At 43.0% G+C, this 13,607-nt stretch overlaps 1 protein-coding gene across 1 annotated transcript in view; it reads left to right on the forward strand.

The window, feature by feature from the left end:
- LOC142657896 (uncharacterized) overlaps positions 1-13,607 on the forward strand; it is a 92,914-nt gene that overhangs the window by 44,650 nt on the left and 34,657 nt on the right. The window contains exons 22-24 of the mRNA XM_075833415.1: positions 125-382; positions 3,832-4,089; positions 5,637-5,897. Coding sequence (XP_075689530.1) covers positions 125-382; positions 3,832-4,089; positions 5,637-5,897 — 777 coding nt within the window. The remainder of the gene's footprint in view (positions 1-124; positions 383-3,831; positions 4,090-5,636; positions 5,898-13,607) is intronic.

The raw sequence follows: 13,607 nt of genomic DNA on the forward strand, positions 1-13,607 counted from the left end.
TTACATCCTGTGTTCCCTGACTTTCTAAATTTATCAAAGCAATAATATGCAGAATTAGAATTTTGAAATGGTTTACCATGCACCTTATAATAAAGCTGCTCAAATGTTTTGTTTTCTGTCTTAGCTCCATGCATTCCTACTAACCTAAGGGCAGAACTACATTGCGGAAATAGTTCAGCAACTTTACTGTGGGATCCAGCACAAGGGGCAACAACATATTCGGTGCTTGTGACTGGGACGAATGGCTGGAGTGGAACATGCAGCTCCAGCAACACAACTTGTGACATCAGTGACCTCCGGTGTGGACAGGTGTACAGAATGACCCTCATAGCCTCTAATTCACATTGCAACAGCATAAGTAGTGCCTTGGATTTTTACACAGGTAAAATAGCGATTTACTAGAGTTTTAAGTGGAACTACCTGATCTAACCAGTAATTGCTCTGAACCGTCTTACAATAATGGTTAATTATATAGAAGATCTATGGAGCAATATTATTCAGTAATCTGGTAACATCTGCACCAACAACCTAAACAACTCAATGAGTTCATTAACCCATTTTTTTTCCAAAGAAACCTGTCCTTAGTACAGTAAATTTATATGGTGGGAATCTGTGCTTTTTTTTAAATTAATTTTTTTATAAGTTTGTGTTGTTCCTCATGAAGTTAATAATTAATAAAAAAAAATATTATTTCCTGTCCTTTTACTTGTGTATATGTGATAAAGTACATATACTAATCTTGTTTCTAAGCACACATGCAGTAGGTGGTATTTATAGTGCTGTGAACAAGACTTTTGTTTTAAAGAGGCTCTGTCACCAGATTATCAAACCCCTATCTCCTATTGCATGTGATCGGCGCTGCAATGTAGATAAAAGTAACGTTTTTGTTTTTTGTTTTTAAAACGATCATTTTTGGCCAAGTTATGAGCAATTTTATATTTATGCAAATGAGCCTTTCTAATGGACAACTGGGAGTGTGTTTTCTCCTATTTCCAACTGGGCGTGTATTGTGTTTGTAACATCTGGGCGTGTTTACTTGTTTTACTAGCTGGGCGTTGTGAATAGAAGTGTATGATGCTGACATATGATGCTGACAAACACTTCTATTCACAACGCCCAGCTAGTAAAACAAGTAAACACGCCCAGATGTTACAAACACAATACACGCCCAGTTGGAAATAGAGAAAACACGCCCAGTTGTCCATTTCAAAGCTCATTTGCATGAATATAAAATTGCTCATAACTTGGCAAAAAATGAAAGTTTAAAAAAAACAAAAAAAAAACGTTGCTGTTATCTACATTGCAGCGCCGATCACATGCAATAGGAGATAGGGATTTGATAATCTGGTGACAGAGCCTCTTTAACATGGTTGTCCCTATTCGGACATATGGACATCATAGAGGGGGTCCCCTGCCGAAAACCACTACAGGTCAGAGTGGAGAGCCATTATAAGGAACAGATCCCACACTAATCTTTAACAAGACCCTTAAAGAGAAACTGTCACATTGAAAATTAGTCCAATCTGCGGGCAGCATGTTATAGAGCAGGAGTAGGTAAGCAGGATGATGGAGTTTTTTTTTGTAGCAAAAGATTAATTATAACATGTAATTTATTCATTTAAACCACTGTTAATATTGGGCGTAGGAGTCCAGTGGGCGGTCCTACTCAGTGATTGACAATCTTCCCTGTATGAATGTGCATACAGAGATAGCTGTCAATTACTGATTAGTTCTACCCATTGGACTCCTAAGCCCAGAATTAGCAGAGGATTAAATTAACAAATGACAAGTTACACTGAATCTTTTCCTACAAAAATATATATAAATCCGCTCAGCTCCTCCTGCTCTAACATGCTGCCTGCAGATTGGTCTGAATTTTCAATGTGACAGGTTCCCTTTAAAGACTCGGCACAATTACTGTGTTACAAGGTCACCAATTTATTTCAATGGGCAAAGTGTACTAGATTTATGAAGGGGAGATGTCTGTCAGCCTTTAGATTCCCCTAGTGATATCAGCGGTGATCAACTAATTGCTGAAGCAGCTTTTATTTGAGAAGGAGTTTTCCACATAGGACAAATTCTTTAATTGTGATGCCACTAAATTTGCAACGTTTATGAACATGAGTTATAGAAAATGGGATCAAAATTCTTAAATGGCACTGAAAAAAGAAGTTCATACAAGGGCAGGTAAAAAAAAATCAGTTTCCAGCAGGATGCAGACAAGCCACAATGTTATATGACGGAGATCACACACCTACCAATCTGGAGGGGATGACTTCTTAGTATTATAATAGCACCCAGATAAGTCTACTATACGGTGCAGTAATGCAATTTAGTGCACCATGCTGGCTTACAGCCTATTTGTTACGCCCATACTATTAGATCAGGCGGCTGCCCAGCCCCTCCTAAGTGCACCACACAAAGTTCTCCCCCAAGATCACAAGGTCTGAAGCCATCCATCAAAAATGATCAAAAACTATGGGTATGATGAATAATTTGTCACAGTAACTTTAGCCTGTCATACCTGTACATAGGTTCCAAATGATTTGAAAAAACGATCGCTCTTAGTAGAAGGTGCTCCTGCGCTTATGTAGAAGATTGAGCCAAATCCCCAGTCAAGGCAGAATATATCAGTGGGTAGGAATTTTATATCTTAAAAAATACATCTGTAATAAACAGCATATGTCTCAATGGGGGTGCAAAAAGCTACGCGTTTCGACCTCGTACTAAGGTCTTCTTCAGGCTTGTGTCAACCTGTACATAGTTATTCAGATATTCATACATATTACCCACTCCAGTCACATAATGTCATGTAAAAATATGATAGTAAATAAGATGTGCTGATTGTTTTATTACTCTTGATACATAAACGTTATATATTTTCTGGACATGATCGTACTATTTCTATAGTAAACTCCTTATCTACAAGCCTCTAGCGTAATTCTTTACTATTTTTAGTATGTCTTCAGTACAGTTGCTTTTTTTTTTTTTATAATTATATATTTTTATTTTTTCCATATGAACAAGAACATACATGGTATCAATTCAATATAATATAGAGTATAAGTCATGACAGGGGTAGTGTGAAGTTACAACATGTTGCACATCAGGAATGACAGGAATATCATACATTTCACAGTGATCTTAAGAACAATCAGTCCTGTTAATAACTAATACTTTGGTATGGTGAAATCCCCTTTTTTTTTTTCTATCCGTCATCTTAACTCTGCTTTCGTAGGAATGACACGAAAAATTAACCAACATCTACAATACACATGACAAGACAATGGAGGGGGGAGGGGGGGGGGGGGAAGGAAGGGAAAGAAAGAAAAAAAAAAACAGAACAGTATCCTGGTTTGATCTGGGTGCACTAGCGCAGTTATGAACTAGTGTTATGCGTTCAGGGTGGTCTAGATGAATCAAATGTATCCCATGGTGACCAGACTTCTTTGAATCGTGTTAAGCTATTATTCATAGAGGCTGTCAAAGACTCCATTCTTCTGACCTCCCTTATTCTTAAATATAAGTCAGCAACTACAGGGGAATCAGTTCTCTTCCATCGCGCCGAAATGAGACACTTAGCTGCTGTGAGCACATGTAATAATAATCTAGAGGAGACCTTACTGAGCCCTTTCGGCGGTACATTAAGCAGGAAAGTTAGCACAGACAATGGAACCCTGACCCCCAGCAGTGTCTGGAGTAAACCCGCAACCTCTCTCCAGAAGGGGCGAATTAACCGACAGTCCCAAAAAATGTACAGTTGCTTTTATTACAGTACAATATTAAACTGAATATTATGAATCACACCAACTTCTTTGTATTATTTTCTAGCCCCCTGTGTTCCACAAAATGTGAGACCAACAGTTATGTGTGAGTCAAATACAACAAAAGTGTCATGGGATCAGACGCCAGGAGCCCTGAACTATTCTGTAACAGTCAGCGGAGGTGATGGAGAAGTTCATTCTTGCACTACGGTAGATACAAATTGTGACTTTGGGAGTCTGCATTGTGGACAAACCTACCAAGTTATCGTCACTTCATATGGGGAACAATGTAAAACTGAGAGTACAGCTGCCGAATTCCATACAGGTATGTCTGCTTCTTTTGTGGCTTCAAACATTACATTTTCCCATGGAAAAGGACGCCCTTTGCCTACATAATTTATTAAACAATATACATTTAAAAATAACTCTCCCATGATATTGGCAACACAGCTCAGTACAAAATTACAGCATTTGTCATATGGAGGACAAATAGCAACTATAGAGTAGTAAAATCAAATTAGAATCAAATTAGATATAAAATGTATAAATAGTACATAATATAATAATAAATAATGAATAAATAAATACAAAAATTCATAATAAATAAAATAAAAACACAATGGTGAATATAACAATGTGCATAGCTCTAATAGAAGGAAACCTTTCATAAGGGGGCTGTTGCATTGCCCCAATGTGCGCTTCTCTTGATAGTGATTTCTGCAATGTAGGCTATACAAGACAAGTTTAATTTTTCAGTAGGAACGATGTGCACATGAGGCCCCCAGCAATAGATTGTGGATAATGATACTGCTGCCTTGTTGCAGGTGAATGGGGTCCCGAGCAAAGCGCTAGCTGATGCTCTGCTCGGGACTCAAGCAATAGGCAATGTGACAGCCCCTGGCGGTCATGTTCACTAACAGCACATGAAGCAAGCCCTGTCATTTGGAGCCGTGCCGGAGCGTCATCATTATTAGGGTATGTGCACACACACTAATTACGTCCGTAATTGACGGACGTATTTCGGGCGCAAGTACCAAACCCGAACACAGTGCAGGGAGCCGGGCTCCTAGCATCATACTTATGTACGATGCTAGGAGTCCCTGCCTCGCTGCAGGACAACTGTCCCGTACTGAAAACATGATTACAGTACGGGACAGTTGTCCTGCAACGAGGCAGGGACTCCTAGCATCGTACATAAGTATGATGCTAGGAGCCCGGCTCCCTGCACTGTGTTCGGTCCGGTACTTGCGGCCAAAATACGTCCGTCAATTACGGACGTAATTAGTGTGTGTGCACATACCCTTAGAAAAGCTCCAGCACTTTCCGAGCGTGATCATTATTAGAAAAGCTCCAGCACTTTCCGAGCGTCATCATTATTAGAAAAGCTCCAGCACTTCCAGGAACAATTCACGAGGTTTGAACTGCACCATTTAGTACAGAATTTTAAATTAAAGTATATTATTAAGATACTTCGATTCACATAAATATATTATTGCAATGCAATTTTTGGTCCCCGGATAACCCCTTTAAGATGTAGATGAATCACCATTGGTTTATTCCAGTATTCAGCATTGGTTTGGCTTATGTAAGCCTTCACCCAAGCAGAAACGTCGCTGAATACTGATATAAAGCACTGATGATTCATGCGCTGCCTACCGTTTCCATTTTTTCTGTACTATTGGGGAGGCGGAGACCATGCCCCTGGTTTGGCATGCACCACTTTTCTACCAGGTAATATAAGGAGTGCTGTTCCCATCTTTTCTTCCACTTTTATTTCATATGTCTGACAATTATAATGTCGTAGGAAGCTGATATTTATAGTGTTCTCTAACAATGTACTGTTCTTGCTCAATATACTTGCACCATCCCCAGGTCCCTGTATTCCTCAGCTACTGGACACAATGCCTGCATGTGCTTGGGACTTTATTACACTATTGTGGAGCGCTACATCAGGAGCGGATTATTACACTGGAACATTAATAGATCTTAGTGGGAAGACACTGACATGCAATACTACAGATACGAGATGTGACATAAGTGGCATCGAGTGTGGCGAGACTTACACTGTGACAACTGCAGCATATAATGACCAGTGTCGCAGTGTCAACAGTCTATCTGTCACCATTTTTACAGGTAACTATTATAATTTTGCAGCAGAACATGTTGCTTGGGATCTGATTCCTAATCACTGCATGTAGTATTCCAATAAGTTTATAATGTTAGCTACGTGAATGTAAAATGTTTTCTGTTGCTGTGAAGTTAAAAAAAGCAAAAACAACACTACCAAGTCTAAAATATAGCAGCTACCAAGTTGATATTTATTATATTGAGTGCATTCATCTTGCATATTTAGGCATAAGTGGCCCATCATTGAAAACAGAAAAAAACTGCTAGCCATAAACAGGGGGACTTATATATAAAATGGGAGCAGAAGCCCATAGAAACGAATAAGATTATTTGGAAGATCATTACAATAGCTCACATAAATATGACCTAGTACTGTATTAAATTTGCTACAGCTGCATGACAAAAATTGTCTTTTCTATCACTTTTACATTTCGAGGATACACAGAGAAAATACTGTTTATGTATCACATTCATATAAAATAACAAGACAGCTTGAAACCTTGAATTTATACATTTAAAGGGCATCTCTATCCCCAACCAAATATCTGATTGATAGTCGGGAGAGTATAGTAATATGAAATATATCAGTCCCTTGGTGTGTTACATGGAGCTGTGTTATCTGAAGTTACCAATCACCTACATTTTAAAGACTTTTTACAGAAAGTCACAATAGGGTTTGAACCTAAAATGAGGATGGATTTCATGATTAATACACCACGTTCCAAATTATTAGGCAAATGTTATTTTTCGCTGATTTTCCTAAATAGTCGATGCAAATGACAGTCAGTATAATCTTCAAGCCATCAACCGTTGGAGTATAATACGAATTTTATGGAACAAATCTCCTAATGATAACAGATTTTTTTTTAGAAGTAAAAAAACTCAAAATGCACTGTTTCAAATTATTATGCACAACAGAGATCAAAACATTTTAAAGGTTGTAAAGAGAACTAAAATGGTAATTTGTTGAATTTGCAGCATCTGGAGGTCATATTTACAGAAATCAAAAGCTCTTTCAATCAAAAAAAAACTTAACAGGCCAAGTTACATGTTAACATAGGACCCCTTCTTTGATATCACGTTCACAATTCTTACATCCATTGAATTTGTGAGTATTTGGACAGTTTCTGCTTGAATATCTTTGCAGGATGTCAGAATAGCCTCCCAGAGCTTCTGTTTTGATGTGAACTGCCTCCCACCCTCATAGATATTTTGCTTGAGGATGCTCCAAAGGTTCACAATAGGGTTGAGGTCAGGGGAACAAGGGGGCCACACCATGAGTTTCTCTCCTTTTATGTCCATAGCAGCCAATGACACAGAGGCATTCTTTGCAGCATGAGATGGTGCATTGTCATGCATGAAGATAATTTTGCTATGGAAGGCACGGTTCTTTTTTTTGTACCACGGAAGAAAGTGGTCAGTCATAAACTCTACGTACTTTGCAGAGGTCATTTTCATACTGTCAGGGACCCTAAAGGGGCCTACCAGCTCTCTCCCCATGATTCCTGCCCAAAACATGACTCTGCCACCTCCTTGCTGATGTCGCAGCCTTGTTGGGACATGGTGGCCATTCACCAACCATCCACTACTCCATCCATCTGGACCATCCAGGATTGCACGGCACTCATCAATAAACAACACGGTTTGAAAATGAGTCTTCATGTATTTCTGAGCCCACTGCAACTGTTTCTGCTTGTGAGCATTGTTTAGGGGTGGCCAAATAATAGCTTTATGCACTCTTGCAAACCTCTGGAGGATCCTACACCTTGAGGTTCGCGGGACTCCAGAGGCACCAGCGGCTTCAAATACCTGTTTGCTGCTTTGCATTGGCATTTTAGCAGCTGCTCTCCTAATCCTATTAATTTGTCTGGCAGAAACCTTCCTCGTTATGCCTTTATCTGAAGGAACCCGTCTGTGCTCTGAATCAGCCACAAATCTTTTCACAGTACGATGATCACGCTTACGTTTTCTTGAAATATCCAATGTTTTCAAATATCCAAATATTCAATGTTTTGCACTATTTCACGCTTTTCGGCAGCAGAGAGGTCCTTTTTCTTTCCCATATTGCTTGAAACCTGTGACCTGCTTAATAATGTGGAACGTCCTTCTTAAGTAGTTTTCCTTTGATTGGGCACATCTGGCAAACTAATTATCACAGGTATCTGAGATTAATTACAATGATCCAAAGAGCCCTAAGACACAATACCATCCATGAGTTTAATTGAAAAACTAATAAATTAATGTTTATGACACTTAAATCCAATGTGCATAATAATTGGGAACGCGGTGTAAATGGAATTGATGTTACTGTACTTTTATTTTTAGCCAACAACCTTAGATTAAAATCCTCCATAATCCAAACCTCCCACTCCCGTCTCCAAGATTTTCTCGTGCTGCACCCATCCTCTGCAATGCGCTACCCCAGACAATCAGATGAATTCCCAACATCCACAGTTTTAAACATGCCCTGAAAACACATATTTTTGGACAGGCCTATAACATTCCCTAATCTGAATTCTTTCCCTGCCCCCCCCCCTTTTACATTAGTCATGAGGACTTGACCCCCTCATTCAGCAGTATCCCCTTCACTCCTTGCAGCCTAATGTACTTTATGTCTGTCATACACAGATACTGGCTGGTGACCGGCTCATGCAGCTTTATGGCCGGACCATTGTACTTAAAGAGGCTCTGTCACCAGATTCTCAAATCCCTATCTCCTATTGCATGTGATCGGCGCTGCAATGTAGATAACAGTAACGTTTTTGTTTTTTTTTAAACGTTCATTTTTGGCCAAGTTATGAGCAATTTTATATATATGCAAATGAGCTTTGAAATGGACAATTGGGCGTTTTTTTTTCCGTTATGTCCAACTGGGCGTGTATTGTGTTTTTAACTGGGCGTGTTTACGTGTATGACGCTGACCAATCAGTGACCAGTCAGCGTCATACACTCCTCTCCATTCATTTACACAGCAGCGATCTGCAGCCACATACACAGAGATTAACGTTAATCAAGTGTCCTGATAATCCAGCCTGGACGTCATGTGTAATCAGAATCCTGACACTTCTGAATCTTTTCTGTGAGATTCCAGCAAACCACGCGTAATCTCGCGAGATTACGGAGGTAAACGAGATTTCGTTTCCCTTGCTGGAAATCTCAAATAAAAGAGTCAGAAGTGTCATGACCTGCCTAAGTAGAGTCGCGTGTTAATGAACCTTCCCTTACCCATCTTATCCCTCCACCCCCACCTTTAGGAAAGACACGTGACACCGAGGTTGGATGTGAAATGGCCACAGCAGCCGTTTATTAATTTCACAGTTTTATAAAAACAATTTAAATCCGAAACATTCGGATAACTAGTTAGGAATCCACCAGAGAATTCCTCCTAATAATTCACATGACCCAACATGGGTCAGAATCGTAAATAACAATTTTAACGTTAACATTAACCCGAGCAGAGGAAGTCCTTGAAGCCCTTTCAGATATTCCTTTTTTTAAGAACACACCGAGTTAGCCATCTGCAAACCACCAATTACCTCCAGCCGTAAACCAGCTCGGAAGCACCGTTCACCTCTGCAGATGGCTCCAACCACTAGAAGTCCACTTCAAAGGGATAACACCCGATGAAGCCCTCAAGTGATATACCGACCACTAGAAGTCCACTTCAAAGGGATAACACCCGATGAAGCCTTCAAGTGATATACCTTCCACCAGAAGACCACTTCAAAGGGATAACACCCGATGAAGTCTTCAACCATGTACCTTTTTTGGGGGACGCATACCCCCGATGCGACCCCCCCACCATTTTGTACTGACTGGCCTCAAGGACTCCCCCCGCCAGCTGCCATGACAACAGAACCTACTCCGGAAAAAGGAAAAAACATGTTAAATAAGCACACAAAACAAAGACAACACTCATAAACGGACGTACATAAAGACCCCAGGGGTAACAAACCAAGGGCGGGAGGGTGGGAGCTTGTCTCTCCCTGTGTTACTCCTCCCGCTGCTTCCGGCTCAATGCCGCAAACAGCGGGAAGCTCAGCAACGGCCCCCTGACTCCTCCTTGTCCCTCCTCCACCTCCTCCTAACTCTCCCTCCAACTCTCCCTTACCTATTAACCCTTTCCCTACCAGTGAGGTCATGGAGGCTTCCCCTTAAGCCCTGCAGGCTGCGTCCAGCCTCTTCTTGACCTGCCTAAGTAGAGTCGTGTGTTAATGAACCTTCCCTTACCCATCTTATCCCTCCACCCCCACCTTTAGGAAAGACACGTGACACCGAGGTTGGATGTGAAATGGCCACAGCAGCCGTTTATTAATTTCACAGTTTTATAAAAACAATTTAAATCCGAAACATTCGGATAACTAGTTAGGAATCCACCAGAGAATTCCTCCTAATAATTCACATGACCCAACATGGGTCAGAATCGTAAATAACAATTTTAACGTTAACATTAACCCGAGCAGAGGAAGTCCTTGAAGCCCTTTCAGATATTCCTTTTTTTAAGAACACACCGAGTTAGCCATCTGCAAACCACCAATTACCTCCAGCCGTAAACCAGCTCGGAAGCACCGTTCACCTCTGCAGATGGCTCCAACCACTAGAAGTCCACTTCAAAGGGATAACACCCGATGAAGCCCTCAAGTGATATACCGACCACAAGAAGTACACTTCAAAGGGATAACACCCGATGAAGCCTTCAAGTGATATACCTTCCACCAGAAGACCACTTCAAAGGGATAACACCCGATGAAGTCTTCAACCATGTACCTTTTTTGGGGGACGCATACCCCCGATGCGACCCCCCCACCATTTTGTACTGACTGGCCTCAAGGACTCCCCCCGCCAGCTGCCATGACAACAGAACCTACTCCGGAAAAAGGAAAAAACATGTTAAATAAGCACACAAAACAAAGACAACACTCATAAACGGACGTACATAAAGACCCCAGGGGTAACAAACCAAGGGCGGGAGGGTGGGAGCTTGTCTCTCCCTGTGTTACTCCTCCCGCTGCTTCCGGCTCAATGCCGCAAACAGCGGGAAGCTCAGCAACGGCCCCCTGACTCCTTCTTGTCCCTCCTCCACCTCCTCCTATCTCTCCCTCCAACTCTCCCTTACCTATTAACCCTTTCCCTACCAGTGAGGTCATGGAGGCTTCCCCTTAAGCCCTGCAGGCTGCGTCCAGCCTCTTCTTGACCTGCCTAAGTAGAGTCGTGTGTTAATGAACCTTCCCTTACCCATCTTATCCCTCCACCCCCACCTTTAGGAAAGACACGTGACACCGAGGTTGGATGTGAAATGGCCACAGCAGCCGTTTATTAATTTCACAGTTTTATAAAAACAATTTAAATCCGAAACATTCGGATAACTAGTTAGGAATCCACCAGAGAATTCCTCCTAATAATTCACATGACCCAACATGGGTCAGAATCGTAAATAACAATTTTAACGTTAACATTAACCCGAGCAGAGGAAGTCCTTGAAGCCCTTTCAGATATTCCTTTTTTTAAGAACACACCGAGTTAGCCATCTGCAAACCACCAATTACCTCCAGCCGTAAACCAGCTCGGAAGCACCGTTCACCTCTGCAGATGGCTCCAACCACTAGAAGTCCACTTCAAAGGGATAACACCCGATGAAGCCCTCAAGTGATATACCGACCACTAGAAGTCCACTTCAAAGGGATAACACCCGATGAAGCCTTCAAGTGATATACCTTCCACCAGAAGACCACTTCAAAGGGATAACACCCGATGAAGTCTTCAACCATGTACCTTTTTTGGGGGACGCATACCCCCGATGCGACCCCCCCACCATTTTGTACTGACTGGCCTCAAGGACTCCCCACGCCACAGCGAAACAGGCCTTGACCACCTTAAGCCTGTGAGTTCCGCCACACCACCACCGCCCTTTCTATTCCTTCTGCTATCGCCAAGCTCCAAAGATCAATGCCAACCTCGGTCAGATGAACCCCATCACCCCTCCAGAAGTTCCCCACTCCTGACTCCAAATCCCTGTGCCGCACACAAATGCCCCCGATTTTTGCTACGAAACGGGACACCGCCCGATTAACTTTAATGCGAGCCTTATTGACTCTCTCCACTGACCTAGCCAACCGCCAATGTTTCCTCGGGACTATGTCCGACCACACTATCACCAACTTGGGATAAGAAACCCACAAACACAACATATCGTGTTTGATATCCCGCACCAACTCACGAAAGGGGCGGACTCCTAAGTCATCCCCACCCACGTGCAACACTAAGACCTCCGGAACCCTATCAAGCCGGGCATATGTCTGGAATTCTGCCAACCCCCTGCTCCATGACATACCTCTAAATCCCAGCCAATGCACAACCGCATCCTGTCGTGGAATGCGCAACTGGCGACCGTCCGGGCGGACGTCCGCCCTCAAAGCCCCCCAGTGCACGTACGAATGACCCAGCAACCACACCAAACACGGAGGCGAATCTGAAATGGAAAACAATTAGACACCGCCATACAAAACATTTTTAAAGCGTTAACCACAACCTCATAACAAATGGAGCGGACATAGGACTTAAATCTGTTGGACTCCCAACGACCAATGCGCCGCACCCCTTCATCATCCAACCCCCAGCGCCCCGCTTCAGTTGCTGCGCCAATCCTGAAGGAATGAGATGAATATGAGCCCGCCGCGACACCAACCGCCGTCAGACATTCCTTAAATACAGCTCCAAACTGAAACCTGGACAAAAACGACCCGTCCACATGACGTAACAAAGGCAAATCTGGAGACCCCGCTTGCGGCTTAAAACCCTGCATGCACTCTACTGGGCACATAACCGACCCCGGGAGGGCAAACAAAACTATCAGCTTACCCTTCCCTAATTGGCTAAGCAAAGCAAACGACACAGGCCTTCTACTATCCGCCTCCACTCTACCTCGGCGCAACCCCTTCAAAGCCTGTGACACCAGAAAGTCCTTAGATACATCTTGAAAGCCTCGCAACTTAAAACCAAACGCCACCGCAGATATGAACCGGTTCACCTTTGCCACTGAAAACCCCGCCTCCCAGGCGTCCCCTAACCATTACAAAAGTGCCACCAACCTGTCTCTATCCGTATTGACGTCACCCAACTCTCTTACCCACTCCTCCCACTGCCTCCAACAAGCAGAATAAGCACTCCACGTCGTGCGCGCCAAAGACCTTTGTACCAGTTGTTCTACGGGACCGAGACCAGATCCCAAAGATGTTCCGGACAAGCCAAACCGAGACGTTCCGCTCCCGGTGCCAATCGCCGAAACCGGTCCCACTGCGAGCGAGAAAGAGCGTCAGCGATACAATTCCTTACTCCCGGCACATGCACCGCCACCACCCACGCGTTCAACGACAAACACACCAACACTAAATGTCGCAACAATTGAACTACCGGAGGAGAGGACGCCGTGATGTTATTAATGGCCAGCACCACCCCCATGTTGTCGCAGTAAAAACAAACCTTCTTATCCCTGAGCCTGTCCCCCCAAATGGTCGCCGCCACCACGATGGGGAACAGCTCGAGCAGGGCCAGATTCCGCGTGAGTCCACTGGACACCCAACTAGCCGGCCATTGACCTGCGCACCACAGACCTCCCCGTAAGCTCCAAAACCGCCCGCCCCAGCCGCATCCGTAAAAATATTCAAATCACTCGTATCCTGCGCTGGGGCCATCCACAGCGAGCGACCATTGTACTGG

Source organism: Rhinoderma darwinii, chromosome 7 (assembly GCF_050947455.1).
Source record: "Rhinoderma darwinii isolate aRhiDar2 chromosome 7, aRhiDar2.hap1, whole genome shotgun sequence".
Lineage (NCBI taxonomy): Eukaryota > Metazoa > Chordata > Amphibia > Anura > Rhinodermatidae > Rhinoderma > Rhinoderma darwinii.